Below are 15,262 nucleotides of genomic sequence, written 5' to 3'. Positions count from 1 at the left end.
CATATGGGAGTTCTGGAATCAAGTAAATGCAAAGGATAACACGGCGCGGCCATAAAACCGATCAATTAATCAATCAGTGACAGCATACAGTTATTGTCCCTCTTAATCATGGACAACAGCTTAGTTCCATACAGCTTTAGAGCCCAAAGTATGACTGGAATAATGCTACTGGACTATTGGAATTGGCTTATATGCAAGAAGTATGAGTCTTTGTCACAAATGACTGGGAATGGTAGGTCCAGGAAGATTTTGGAAAAACAATGTTATTTTTCTTGAAGTGGATAGCACACCAGTCATACTTAGGACACACAGTACTACATACAAAATCCTTTTCAAAACTGGGTACGGAAAGTTCTCACACAGAACTTCCCACTGAGCAGAACCAGCAGAATGCTAAGCTAAGTACCCTGTGAGTATTGTGTCAAAACGGGTATACAACAGTATACAGCAGTTATAACGGGCATCGTGACAAGAAAATAAAACATCAACCACACAAAAAAAACAAGTCAGCTAAAACTGGACAAACACTGAGCAGCGCTACTACTGCTTGGATGAAAAATGCAATATGCACAAAGGTAGGTTCATTTACCAGGCTGGATTTATGGAGGAACCCGAAATGTCGCTTTTTAACTTTCTGTGACTTATATCTGACCTCTGACCTCTAGGCATCCCGCAGGAAGGAGTCCTGGACCCGGATCTTAGCACTTCCTGCTCCCTCGTCTCAAAGTCAATGGGATTTTTGTATGGGAATTTTGGTTAAATGCCTGCAAAGAGGTCTGTGGTTAACAAACGTTTATGAAACTGCCACCTTTGTGTTCAGCAAGACCATCCTTAAAAATGAGGAGCACTTTTCTGATTTCTGAAGCGTAAATGTGATTTTTAAAAATCAAGATTTTCAGAAATCATAAAAGTGGTGCTCATTTGTGGAGATTATGTTGCTGAACACAAAGTTTCACCGTTTCGTGAACTATTGTTAACCAGACCTTATTTCAAACATTTCACCAAAAGTCCCATACAAAAGTCCCCATTGACTTGGAGGGGCACGACTTCTGGGTTGGTGACGTACAAAAATACGTCATCCCTGCAGGACTCTATAGAAATATATGATTTCATCAGACAGTGTACAGCGTACACTGCGACGTGGCAAAGCACCTTGAAATCCCAACACCAGAAGCTGGTCACGCAGAGGTCACGCAGAGGTCACGCAGAGGTCACACAGAGTTAAAACAACGAGACTGTTCTGTCCCTGTCTAAACCCAGCCCTATAATAAAAAGGCTCATTGCGCCCCTCTCTTACTCGCCCGGGACGGACAGGCGGCTAAAGATGGGCAGGCGTCGGCCCTCGAAGCTGGGCGACTCGGAGCCGCTGCAGGAGGAGGAGCTGAGGGAGCAGGAGGAGGAGGTGTAGCCCTCCTCAGAGAGCGAGTCGGCCGAGGAGCAGCGCTGGAGGCCGCCGGGGAGGCTGCCCAGGGAGAGAGGCACCCGCTGTGGGAGGTGGTGGGGCAGGCTGGGGGGGGCGGGTTTGGAGGTGAACGTGGCAGCGGTGGTGGCGGCGGGCGGAGACCTAGCGTCGACGGACTCGGACACTGGGTAGAAGTGCAGGGCCGCGTCTCCGCTGCCGTCGCCGGGCGGCTCGGTGACACCGGAGAACGCGTAGGGGCAGTGCCCCAGCGCCCCCTGCTCCGTGTCGGTGACACCGGAGAACGGGTAGGGGCAGTGCCTCAGCGCCCCCAGCTCCGTGTCGGTGATGCCGGAGAACGGGTGCCTCAGTGCCCTCAGCTCCGTGTCGGTGATGCCGGAGAACGGGTGCCTCAGTGCCCCCAGCTCCGTGTCGGTGATGCCGGAGAACGGGTGCCTCAGTGCCCCCAGCTCCGTGTCGGTGATGCCGGAGAACGGGTAGGGGCAGTGCCTCAGCGCTCCCGGCTCGGGAAAGAGAGGTGACAGGAGTTCCGGGCTCCCCGTGGAGGAGGGAGGAGGGGAGACGGAGGAGGCGCGGAGGAGTGAGCAGGGCTGCTGCTGCGTGTCCCGGACCGGCTGGAACATCTGTGGAGAGGAGGAGAAGCCGGCGAAGCTGAGGCTGTGACGGAGAGGAGGCCGCATCTTCTGCTTCTAAAAAACACAATCATAAAACAAACTCTGTCAAAAACAACAAATCATACAAAAAGCAATACATAAGTCCAAAGAAAGTGTTAAGTTATGGCAATAACAACAATAATAAATCCTAACACTGCTTATTACCTATCTTGGCTAAAAGCTAGGCTAGGCCTTAGCACTAAGGTTAGGGATACTCTGAACATCAACTTGGGTAACTACATGTAGAGAGTCAATGCGTTGCTCACACTTGGCCGACGCGAGTTCTGAAATCAAGTCATGTAAATGATAAAATGGCCGCGGCCATAAAGCCGATCAATTAATCAATCAGGGACAGTCATTTGTCCCTCTTAGTCATGGACAACAGGTTAGTTCCATACAGCTTTGGAGCCCAAAGTATGACTGGAGCAATGCTGCTGGACTATTGGAATTGGCTTATAAGCGAGAAGTAACTATAGGAGGAGAAGGTCTAGAAAATGGTTTAGAAAAGTGGATAGATAGCACACCTGCGGAGGGGCGTCTAGGAGCTCGTCGGCGTTGTGGATGAAGTGGCAGCGCGCGCCGTACGGGCAGAAGCCGATGGTGTGGAAGGTGCGGCACGGCTCCGTCTTGTACTTGGGGTGCCTGCTGAGGCCGCGCAGCTCGTCCAGGCCGTGGGCGAACTGGCACTTGGCGCCGTACTTGCAGGTGCCGCTCTCCTCGTAGGTGCGGCACAGTTCCGTCTTGTAGCGGGTGGAGATGGGCGGCGAGGGCGCCAGCGGCTTGGAGGAGGAGCAGGCGGAGGAGGAAGGGGAGAGGGAGGCGAGGGAGGAGGTGCTGCTGAGGCTGAGGCCGAGGCCGAGGCCGAGGCCGGGCGGGGGGAGGAGGAGCCCGGGCGGCGGCGGGGGCATGCTCGCCTCTCCTCTGCCCCCCGCCACGTGGCCCTCGATCATGCTGACCGAGCGGTCCACTCGGAAGGGGATGTGGTTGAGCGAGGAGCGGGGGAGCTGCTGCTGGCCCTCCTTGTTCCACTGCGGGTCGGGGGCCGCCGGGCCGAAGCCCCAGCAGGCCGGCGGGTCGGCGCTGTTGAACTTGGAGTTGGGCAGGGTGACGGGGCAGAGGGAGTGTCGGCGCTGGAAGCCCAGGACGCGCTCACTCTGCTGCTGCTGCTGCTGCTGCTGCTGCAGGCCGCCATCTGCTGCCTCCAGGCCGCGGAAACTCTGCCACACAAAAGGAGGAGAAAGAAGAATGGACGTGAGCTGTGTGCATTCCTGTGAGCACTGGGGCGAGACCGGCTCCACTTCTGAAGACATTTGAAAGCTGCGTCTAAAGAAACACCAGCAGACAAAAGACTGGAGAGGTTTTACTCTGTGAGGGATTTGGCATTATGAAAGATTCAGCATGAAGTTGCCTCGCTTGTTTGTTGGCTAAAGGTCTCGTGAAAGTTACTCTTCGTCTGATCGGTTTCATGAAATAAAACTGGAAGGTTTAAAAACACTGAATGAACCAAGAAACAGTTTAAGAGTATAGCTTGATTGAGAAGTTGCATCAGCACACACAACCGATTCAATAATATAAATAATAATAGTTGCATCGCTATCACTATCACTTAATCGCGATCATCCTAAAGCCTGTTCATTTTCACACAACATCAACTTGTCAACTGCCTCAGTAAAGAACTGAAACACAGACTGGCCTTTTCCCCAGAAACATTCCTATTTCAGCCAAAGTCTTACACTCAACTTGGAAAAATAATAATGATAATTAATCTGGGAATGCAAACAACAACACTTTTGCAGCTCGAGATTTAGCTTGGTTTTGTAAGTGCTTCTATCTCTGGATTTTCTATTTTTTTTGTAAAGTGTGGATTACTTGTAAGATTTGTATTTTCACAATAAGTAGCATGTCAAACTTTTCAGACTCGACACCAAAATAGATTTTATAATACACTCTATCCCCCAAAACATATTTTTTAATCAACATTTTACTTAATCAGACAATTTACTGTCAAAACATGATACAGTTTTAACAAATAGCCGAGATGCAAAGAAAAAGTTGCAAATTAGACGAAACCTGCAAAGTGGACTTAAATTGTGGAACTTTTCATCAGTTTAAACAGATCACAGGATTCCCACTCCCACACCTTCTTAAACATCACATTCAATGACTTTTCAAGGACATTCCAGGCCAAATTCCCAAGGACCCAACTTGGAGATATGGATCAACGTTAATTACTGTTACAACACTGGTCATTTTCATAATGAGAACTAGCAGGCTTTACAGAAGCTCACAGACAACAATTAAAAAAGAGAGAGCCTTGAATGTGTGAATACTTCTCAACTGTGCTGTTACAAGTTAAAGTCAAAAGTAAAAAAAAAAATGTAACAATATCCTGTCAAAGCATCCCCCCCTTCCCCCTCAAACTGAAGGACCTATGGGAACCTTGATCAAAGTTGAAGTTCTCACCTTGCAGAACTCCTCATCCAGTTCCAGGAAAGGCGTCAGGAAGCTGGAGGGCATGGCTCCTCTCTGAACCAAGGAGCCTGGTGTGGTCCCACAGGGGGAAAGTCTCTCTCTCTGTCCGCCCGGGGAAGAGGAGCCTGGTGTGGTCCCACAGGGGAAAAGTCTCTCTCTCTGTCCGCCCGGGGAAGAGGAGCCTGGTGTGGTCCCCACAGGAGGAAAGTCTCACTGTCCACCCGTGGAAGAGGAGAAAGTTACCCGCTCCTTCGGGGAGATGTTTGGATGCGTTTGGGGTTAGACCTCCAAGACTGAAGGCAGGCGCAGGCCCGCTGAAGAGAGAGAAGTTACGGGACGGGTAGGGGAGAGGAGTCCTGCTTGGTCCAGGGCCAGAGGGTGGTGGTGGTGGTGGGAGAGGAGGAGGAGGATCCAGGGAGCTGGGGGAGAGAGTCTCTTTATGGGTGTAGAAAGACACTGCGCTCAGATGAAGCCCTTCTGAAGTTCCTCGACCATCTGCTGGAATCCGGGTTAAATAGTTGGGGAAACCCGCCTGCACGACCCCCCACCCCCACCCACCCTGCCTCTGTTCCTCAGGGGGCAGGGCAGGGCAGGGAGTGTGTGAATGTGTGTGTGTGTGTGTGTGTGTGGGGGTTGGGGTAGGGGGGTCTTTGCATTGTAACAGTGTGCTGGGGGGCAGGGTGGGGAGAGAGAAAGAAGAGGAGGGAGTTGAATGAAGCTACTTTTCAATCCCATTCATCAGCCCACCCCCTCCAAGCAAGCTGAGCCAAATCCTTTAAAGGCGCATTCTGCGGTTTTAGCAGACCGTCTAAGTGGCAGTGGTTCTCAAAGTGGGGTCTGCGGACCTCCAGGGGGTCCCCAGCAAGAAGGGGAAGAATTTATTTTTACTATAATTCCATCAATAAGTAACACAATGACAGAATGTACGACTATTTTGGTCATGGGTTTCATACACGTTCTGTAATAAAACATCTTTATTTCTTTTTATTTATTTATTTATCCTTTATTTAACCAGGAAGGTCCCATTGAGATACAATATCTCTTCTGCCAGGGAGTCCTGGTCAAGATGGACAGCAAAATAAAAGGTTTCATGTAAAAAAACAAAAACAAGAATACAAACAGGGACAAATAACATCACAGAATACACACAGAAACACAACAAGCAAACACAGACTACAAGGATTAAAGGCTAAAAAGAAGGGCTAAAAAGAAACTTGACAATCGCACATTTCACATGCAATGACATTGTTGTATAAGAACAGATTTTAGAGTGTTTTTAAACATGTCCAGAGGGGGTAAAGATTTCATGTTTAAAACATCTTGTAACTCATTCCAGGCATGTGGTGCATGAAAGGAGAAGGAAGATTTACCTAGCTCTGTTCGGGTTTTGGGGGCCAAGAGAATAATCTTCTCTGATGGCCGAGTGTTAAATCGGCTGTGGCGATATGTCAATAAACTAGAAATATATAGAGGGAACTTACCTAATAAAGCTTTTAAAATAAAAATTAACATGTGGGTTTTTCTCCTTAGACTCAGAGAAGTCCATTGAACCATTTCATATAATTTACAATGAAATGGTTCATTTCATTTCAATACATCTAAAAGCAAAAATGTTATGCAGGGACAAAAATCTTATCAAGTGGGGGTCCATGGTTTGTGTCAGTTTAGGGGTCGTTGGCGTGAAATGTTTGGGAACCATTGGTGCAGGGGTTCCCAAAATGTTTTCATCTCGGGACCCAAAAGATATATTTGGTGGGACCCAAACTCGGAAAAACACATCAGTTGCCATGACATGACATGACATGACATGACATGACAGGACATGAAATTAGTAAACTATCAATAAAGACAAAGAACACAAAGAATGAATTGAAATATATGGACATTGATTCATAGAAAATAAATTCACAAGGATTGAAAAATGTCTCCCTTTGCAAAGTCAGCGAAACATAACTTTTCCTCCCTCCTCCCCCAACATTTAGGCCTGGGAAAATGTGTTTGACTTCTTTTAACATTTTGACTGATCTGACAGTATACAAGGGGTACAATATTTCATGTGTGTCTGTCAACTCGGGGGTACCCATAGAACCCATTCTCATTCAGATACCGTGAGGTGAGAGGTCAAGGGACCCCTTTGAAAATGGCCATGCCAGTTTTTCACTGGAGCGCCATTTAGCCCACTTCCTGACGCTAGCATCGCATGGTTGGTACCAATGGATGACTTAGGTCTTCTAGTTTCATTATGAGACATCCTCTGAAGGACAGTAATGTTGTCCACGAGGAGTAGAAGATTTATTTTACTTTTTTAAACTCTAACCAGTTGGTGACTACCCACCACCTATAATTAGGTCCACCGGCAGAATTGGCCATGTCTGCGGCTGTGGAAGCCAGATTAAGGGTCGCTGCACTAGTAGCGCCTCCTCTGGTTGGTTTGTTCGGGGGGAGGGGAACTGGGGGGGAATAGCGTGATCCTCCCATGCGCTGTCCAGTCCTGACGCTGAAATTCCTCGCTGTCAGGTGAAAATAAACGGCTTGTGACTGCACATGTATCGGAGGAAGCATGGTGCTAGTCTACAACTCTCCCCAAATCAACAGAGGTGGTGGAGCAACGAGCAGGACAGCAGGGGGAATTGGCCAAGTACAATTGTGGAGAAGGCCTAGTTCTCTGAATGTTTAAACTCTTAGCCAATTAAATAATTCATCAGTTTGCTGGGGACCCCCTGGAACCCCCTCAAGGACACCCTGGTGGTCCCTGGACCTCACGATGAGAACCACTGAGAGGACAAGAGCTCTCTCTTTCTCTTCTTTCTTGTGTCCTTTCTTGTTTGAATCGGTAACCTATTGTAACGCGTTGCTTTGTTTCTTCCTAACTGATGAGCGTATCAATTATCCCAATCTCTGTGCACTAATTGTCATGCTTTCTCACTCTTTGCTAATTATAAAAACAAAAACTTTACTTCATGAGCTCAATTTCATCACATGAATTAGGTATTGGCAGCTGGTTACACTGTTTTCTGATGCAGTGAAACTCAGTGAAACACTTTGAAAGAAAGAAATTAAATCTACAAATAAATTGGAGAATAAACGTGTATCAAACATTTCTTTCCATGCAGATATCGACACTGTGGCATCTAATCTCACAAAATGACTGCTAGCATTGAAGTAAAGAACATAACGTCATCTTATTGAAGTTAAACCATGATACCAACCTTTCGGACAATGTGAGTATTTTTTTTAAATCATATTAGAATATATTAAATAAACTAATAGTTTATTCTCAAAAAATGGTTACGCAGTGTCATCTTTGTCAAATCTGTGGTGACCAGCCATCATGGGGAAGTCCTCTTCTCCTCTAAATCTCTATAGTTGGCCTGTTAAACAGTGAAGTGAAGTAGGAATGGGGAACGGTTATTAAACATTTAAATGAAACTAGGATTTTGTTTTGTTGTCACAATAAAATAAAATAAAAGAAATGCCTATCCAACCTGAATGGGAGAGCAGCCAAACTTGCCAAACATGCAGCAGCGTTTGTCTGGTGCCTGGTCATAATTTCTCCTGTCAGCTTTGAACAATCCTTACTGGGCGGAAATTAGCATTTCAATACGACTTTGCAACTTTGAAATGACACACAGCCGCGGTCAGAACAACATGCCAGCAGGACGTCTCTGACACGTCAGGCAAAAAGAGCCAAACGCACGTGACTGGCCCAGCTGAGCTTCTGCATCAGTTGCAAAACTCTGAACTGACACAAAGCCATATGCAATTAACTCTAATTGCAAACTAGTGTAATTCTTTATCAGCGAATAAACTATGATTTCTATTGTAATCAATCATGAATTTAATATGAATTGATCCCAAAACGGACTGAAAGTCAATGAGCATTCCGGTGAATATTGTTGAGGTAAAGCTGTTGTGCACGATCTGTTTTGCTTACACGTGTTGTGTCATTGAGTACATTTTTACATGGACGGCGATAATTCGATCTTAACCCGTTTAAGAGAATACTCTGCATAAGACTGCCATGTAAACAGCATTTTCCGATGACCTTAACCCCAAATAAGGTCATAGATAGCAATAGTCGAATTAAGACGTGGAGTATTCTGATCTAAGTCACATTATTGAAGTGCGTTTTAGATGTGTAAACCTCTTTAAAAATGGTGTCCTATCTATGGCGTTCCTATATAGTTTTTGCAGCATTTTGCAACGCGCACAGCAGTCAAACTGCTTGACAACCATGAACCATCCTTTCCCAGCTGGCTTTGACACGTCAACAAGCCAGTTTGGTGTGTTTTGTTCTGTTTTGTTAGATACACAGCATCTCCTCACTTCTGTCGCATCTGTTGTGAGATGAGCAGCGGGTGTTAAACTTCACCTCACCTCGCCTCACAGCCCAGAAGGTCCGCTGAGCGTCTGTCCCCACCTTGTCTTCAGCACTGAACCAGGTGAGCTATATCTCGTCAAACGGGCCTTTCTGTGTGGAGTTTGCATGTTCTCCACGTGCTCCCCCTGGGGTTCCTCCATACAACATCGGTATGGACCCCCACTAAAAACATGCAGAAGATCATCACCTGACCAGTAATCTCTCGAGACAGACTTTCGACTTGCATCGGAAATCTGTCGGCGGGCTCCGTCAAAAGCTGTGCAACAGCGCTCGCACGCATGCTGCGCTTCACCCGATCAAAATGAAGTGAACGTGACAGAGTGTGTAGTCAAAACTTACCATTTTCAGCGTATAGCAAGTTGCTACTTGCTACTAGCAACGGGCTAGAGTTGTTATTGTTGTTTCATAGCGACGGACGGATTTGAGAGCGACACGCAGGGAGCGGAAAAGAAATGCATTAATGGGCGGAGCCGGTCGGTTGGAGCCAATGGCAGAGCTTGCAGGGAGCGCAAAGGGATTTTCTTCCGCTGCCGACCCTCTTGAGTTCCTGTTGCACAGCATTGAAACGGGGCTGCTGCCCCCAGAGGTTAGAGAATTTTTTTTTTTTTTTTTTTTTTTAACCGATGGGTTCCCAGATTGCCTGACCAGTGACGACTACGACAGTAGTTGGTCCCCGGGCACTGTACCGAAAAGCTGCCCGCTGCTCCTGGCTGCCCCCCGGAGGAAGGGCTTGCCATGTCTGGATCAAAACAAGCAGAGAATGTATTTCACCGCCCACCATCGGCATGAGTGTGTGTGTGGCCCTGCATGCGGGTGTGGTAACGGGTGTCATGTGACACTAAAGACGGGTGTGTCCGTCTGGTTCTTCTTCTTGAGTTTGTGTATTGTAGCGTTGGACACTCTTTGTATTGGGAGTAAACAAGGTGCATCTCAAACAACGCTGTTGTTGCCTCATGTTGTGTATTGTGGCCTTTTCAAAGTGTATCGATTGTACTGTCACACAGGGTTGATGTTATGTGTGTCTGTCTGCCTGCCTGCCTGTCTGTCTGTGTGCCTGTCTGTCTGTGTGCCTGTCTGTCTGTGTGCCTGCCTGCCTGCCTGTCTGTGTGTGTGTGTGTGTGTGTGTGTGTGTGTGTGTGTGTGTGTGTGTGTGTGTGTGTGTGTGTGTGAAAGAGAGAGAGAGAGAGTGTGTGTATGTGTGTGAGAGTGAGTGACAGTGGCGGACTGCATAATCGGGCACGTCGGGCAAATGCCCGGTGGCCTGGCCTGGCCTGCAAAAAAAAAAAAAAAAAAAATTTTTTTTTTTTTTGCAGGCCAGGCCAGGCCACTCACTGAACAGCAGGCCAAGCGCCGCCTACTGGTTTACTAGTGGTTTTATTACTTTATTCAGGTTTAAAGTGGGTGCATCTCATTGTAAAATTGGACTTGGCCCAAATTGGCTTCAAACGGCCCAAATTGGGCTTCAAACGGCCCAAATCTGGCTTTAAACGACCCAAATTTGGCTTCAAACGGCCCAAATTGAGCTTCAAACGGCCCACATTTTTCGCCGCCGCCCTTCGGACGCCGGCACGCGCGTCGGCCCGTATTGGCCTGGCCTGCTTGGTATCTAATGCCCGGCCTGAATTATGATCCCAGTCCGCCCCTGGTGAGTGAGATAATGAGTGAGTGAATGAGTGAGTGACAGGGGAGAGAGAGAGGGTGGGGTGTATGAGGAAGTGTAGGACAGTTGAACAGTAGAGTTTGGAGATAAGCTGAAGGCTGTTTTGGTCGTAACGGTGCAAAGTTCAACCACAAACATCAACAAAACAAGAGCAGGCAGGCCTAGCCAAGCTCAACCCAGGCTGCTGCCACTGATGCTCAACACTCACACATGCCTGTTTCAACAATGGGGAGTCAGTCAATCAGACACTCAGACACACACTCAGACAGACAGACAGTCAGTCAGTCAGACAGACAGACAGACAGACAGACAGTCAGTCAGTCAGTCAGTCAGTCAGCTCCTACATACTAGCCTGGTAAAAACCATCCTGATAACATGGTCTCACATTCTGATTTTGGACGCTGGACTTTTTGGGCGGGAGTAGACTACTTGCCTTGACAGACAAGTCCTTCAGCCAATCAGCGTCAGCGTCCAGTCCAAATCCACTAACGGCGAAAACCTCTTTTCCGTGGAGAAACTCCGCTGGTACACACTCTTGTTCTCGTTTAATTGATGTTAGTGGGTCTATTTCTGCAATAAACTGCACTTATGGCTGCGTTTAATCTACAAACGTGAACGTTTCTGCTTGTTGCACTTTGTAATGTGTGGAAGTCGCTGTGCAGGCGAGCTGGAGGCCAGACTAATCCACAGAACAAAACTGAACATGAGATCATGTGATCTGGTTGCTAGGCAGATCACTGTCTGTCAAATGCGTGCTGGCTGTTTTCTAAATGTAATTTAGATGTAGCTTTTTGTGTCTATAGAGCCAGAACCGGCCCGCCAACGGGTCCAATTCAGCCCACAGGATGACTTTACAAACTGTGAAAATTGCACTGAGAAGTCCATTCCAATTTTTCAAGATTGGAATTTGACACCTAATATTGATGCACTTGTGAAGGCTAAGAGGTACCAGGTTTCAGGAGCAAGTTACAATATTAAGTAGCTTATTCATGTTTTCTGTACTTGTTACCAAAATGGTCAACTATTTTCAAAAGCCTTGAATATAGAGAATAACTGCCATCAATTGTAATGCACAGACATAGAAGTATGATAGGCCCTATAGGGTAGCTGAGATAAGCTTATGTGAAAACGTGTTGTTAAAATGTACCTGAAGGCATCATCTTTACACTATAAAGACCTGTGGGTGCACTTGATAGCAGGGCGATCCACACACTGTCAGGTAAGTGGTCAGTCACAGGACAGTCACACACTGTCAGGTAAGTGGTCAGTCACAGGACAGTCACACACTGTCAGGTAAGTGGTCAGTCACACACTGTCAGGTAAGTGGTCAGTCACAGGACAGTCGGCTAAAGTGACCGTCAAATAGCTTCTGGGCAAAGCTTCAAATGTCTGCTTCTCTTTGTATTCTCCTACATGTGTCAGACTCCACCCATCTGACCCGCTAAGTCAGTGGTTCTCAAATGGGGGTCCGGGGAACCCCAGGGGTCCTTGACGGGGTTCCAGGGGGTCCCCAGCCAAAAGGGGGGTGATTTATTTTCGCTATAATTCCATTCATTCAAATAACACAATGATTCTTTTGATCATGGGTTTTATACACTTTCTGTAATAAAACTTCTAAAAGCATCAATCTTATTATCATGTGGGACCGTGGGACAAAGTCTGTGGTCTAATCTCAGGTGTAGTACCGCGTGTCTTTCTCCTCCCTTCTCTTGTATGCTGCCACTAGTAAATGAGCATTGTAAACATGCATACTGTTGGCACGTCATTGACACAGGTATGTCGACAAACAAACACAAATGTGCATGCGCGCGCGCACACACACACACACACAAACCGATATGTAAATATTGGTTTAGTTGTATTTGGTTTGAGCCTGGCAATGTTTTGATCATCTCATATTTTTTGTAAAATTTTGCAATATTTTGTGCCTTTCTCGAAATCTTCTTTGTATAAATGTAGTGCTATGCATAATGTGTGTGTCCTGTGGTAGAGGGTGACACAGGACGTCCCATCGCACTCCCACAGAAATATAGGACGAATAATAATAATAGTATAATAACTGACTAATAAAATAACTCACTAATATCATTCATGCTAACTGTGTCCATACACACTGATTGTGCATACTGAACGTTAAATAACTGTAAGGCCAACAATCACTCAATCTCGCTCTCAGTCTGTCTGTGTAGGTGTGTGTGTGTGTGTGTGCGCGCGCATGTGTGTGTGTGCGTGTGTGTGTAGGGTTAAATAACTGTAATCCAGTGTGGTTTCCCTCCAGCTCCTGTGGTCGGTTGGTTTAGTAACAGACTGTCGTTATGTCTCTCTCTCCCTCTCTCTCTCTCTCTCTGTTGTTGTGGTCTAGTTTCCCCCCTGAGTGACACAGCAACTGAATCTGTTCTTACATAACCAATACTGGTAACTGTCTGTGGCTGTGTGTGTGTGTGTGTGTCTGTGGCTGTGTGTGTGTCTGTGGCTGTGTGTGTGTGTGTGTGTGCGCGTGTGTGTGTGTGCATGTGTTTTTGTGATTGCAAAGATCAATTATGTTTTACAGCATTAGATAGACAGGCAGGCACACACACATACACACAGACAGACAGACAGACAGACAGACAGACAGACAGGCAGGCACACAGACAGACAGGCAGGCAGACAGACAGGCAGGCAGGCAGACAGACAGACAGGCAGGCAGACAGGCAGACAGGCAGGCAGGCAGACAGACAGACAGACAGACAGGCAGACAGACAGACAAAATAGAAAATCTTTAACAAAAATGTCCTTAATTTCACTTACTTGAAGGAGGACATGTTTCTGGTCAGGAAACGATGTGATCACTGAAACACATTCGTGATATAAATAGTGACATAGGCTTGCTATGATATAATGATGTAGTCTTGGTGTGAATGGTTCACTCTCACTGTAAAACAGTTGAGAAGCACTTCAGGAAGCTCTGTAACATATGACTAAACATCATACCTGCTGTGTTAAGGCCTTTACAAATCAACAGCAATGTGAATATAACGGCAGGAAATTGCGAGGCGAATCTTGAGCCACCTGTCAATGACAGCAACAGATCTGTCCATGTAGGAAGGGGATTTCTTCTGGTGCGTCCCAGCTGTTAGGGTATCATCTTGCTCCTATGCATGCTGGAGATATATTCCACAGGCGAGGCACCAGGACTGCTGGCCTGACAGATAGGGCGAGGCACCAGGACCTTATTCATGTTATTTTCAGGGTCCAACCTAGTTTTATTTCCTTGAACTCTCTTTTGTAACATTTTTGAGTACCTAATCCAGTGATACTCAACCTGCGGCCCGGGGGCCAGATGCGGCCCGCCATAAGGTGCAGAGTGCCCCCCCCCCCCCCCCCCAACCATTTTCTAATTCACAATGAAAACTAACATTAAATCAAGTTTGACTGAGCACCAAGCTAAATTGTCAAATATCGCCGCCTGCTTGCTGCCCAACTACTTGTACTTAATTCACTTAATTAACTATCCTGTTTGCACAAAATTGTCTCCGGCCCCAAAAAACCTTTCAATCCGCTAGAGAAAAATTCATATTAATGTTTGTTTATTAACATGGCCCATGGCCTCCTGTCATTTTGCAAAAGTGACCCCCGGGCAAAGCAAGTTGAGTATCCCAACTTCTCAACCTGACAAAATGTGGTGAATTCTGAACCCTGCGGCTCAGCGGCTATTTCTTCTGTGACCCACTCGCCATCCTTGCAGACCCCAGTGGGAGTCAAACCCCCCCCGACCCCGGCAGCGTCGGTGTCACTCTACACACACTGAGCCACTGCACAGTCTTTATGATCCTCTCAACGATGTGCAAGTCTCGTCCCATTTGCTGCTCCTTACAGACCAATCTGTCCGTTATTCTAACGACGGCCAATAAAACGCCTCGGAGCTGCGGGAGCATCTCAATCCTCCAGGCGCGGGTCCTGGTGACCATCTGACAAGTGTTTACAGTTGAGTGTAATGACAGGAGGCTTCTGAAGGCTGCCTGACTCTGCTGCTGTTTGACACTGGGCCTGTGTGTGGGTGTGTGTGTGTGTGATAGGCCTATCTGCTCCTTTGTGTGGGTAGAACCATGAGAAGAAAACCACGGGGCTAGTTATTTGAGAGGGAGAGAGAGAGCCGTAAAGACTGTCAATCATCTGTCTATACGATCTCTGACGAGAGGGGGCGGGGCTACCTTTCTCTTCTGAAAGTGATGACAACTTTACTTTTACTTTATTTCATTTAGCAGACGCTTTTGTCCAAAGCGACTTACAGCATATTACAATATAGCATAAAAATACAGCAATAAAATGCAACAATAAACAACAATAAATAGAAATAAAGACGGGAACATAAAATACACACATCACTTTTCGGAGGGGCCCAGGTGTAGTTCGAAAAAGTGTGTTTTTAGTCTCCGGCGGAAAATGGCCAACGAGTCAGCCAGCATAACAGAGGGGGGGAGCTCGTTCCACCATTGAGGAGCCAGGGAGGAAAAGAGTCGTGAGTGGGCTAAGCGGCCCCCAGGGTCACGTAGTGATGGAGGGGCAAGGCGAGCTGTGCAGGTGGAGGAGCGGAGGGGACGGTTGGTTGTTTGAAAACTAACTAAAGATTGCAGATAGGTAGGGGCTGACCGGTGAACTGCCCGGTAGGCCAGTACAAGGGTTTTGAATTTAAT

At 47.1% G+C, this 15,262-nt stretch overlaps 1 protein-coding gene across 1 annotated transcript; it reads right to left on the bottom strand.

Annotated features, from left to right (window-relative positions):
- Positions 1–1,293: 1,293 nt before the first annotated feature.
- Positions 1,294–4,590, bottom strand: LOC310777462 (mRNA decay activator protein ZFP36L2; the record flags this gene model as incomplete). Its single annotated transcript, XM_083637794.1, has 4 exons — positions 1,294–1,615; positions 1,850–2,109; positions 2,598–3,290; positions 4,537–4,590. The coding sequence occupies 4 exons, from the start codon at positions 4,588–4,590 to the stop codon at positions 1,294–1,296; spliced, it is 1,329 nt and encodes a 442-aa protein (XP_083493920.1).
- Positions 4,591–15,262: the final 10,672 nt, after the last annotated feature.

Source organism: Poromitra crassiceps (genome assembly GCF_964638095.1).
Source record: "Poromitra crassiceps genome assembly, chromosome: 5".
NCBI classification, from domain to species: domain Eukaryota; kingdom Metazoa; phylum Chordata; class Actinopteri; order Beryciformes; family Melamphaidae; genus Poromitra; species Poromitra crassiceps.
This window is presented reverse-complemented; position numbering and strand designations above follow the sequence as displayed.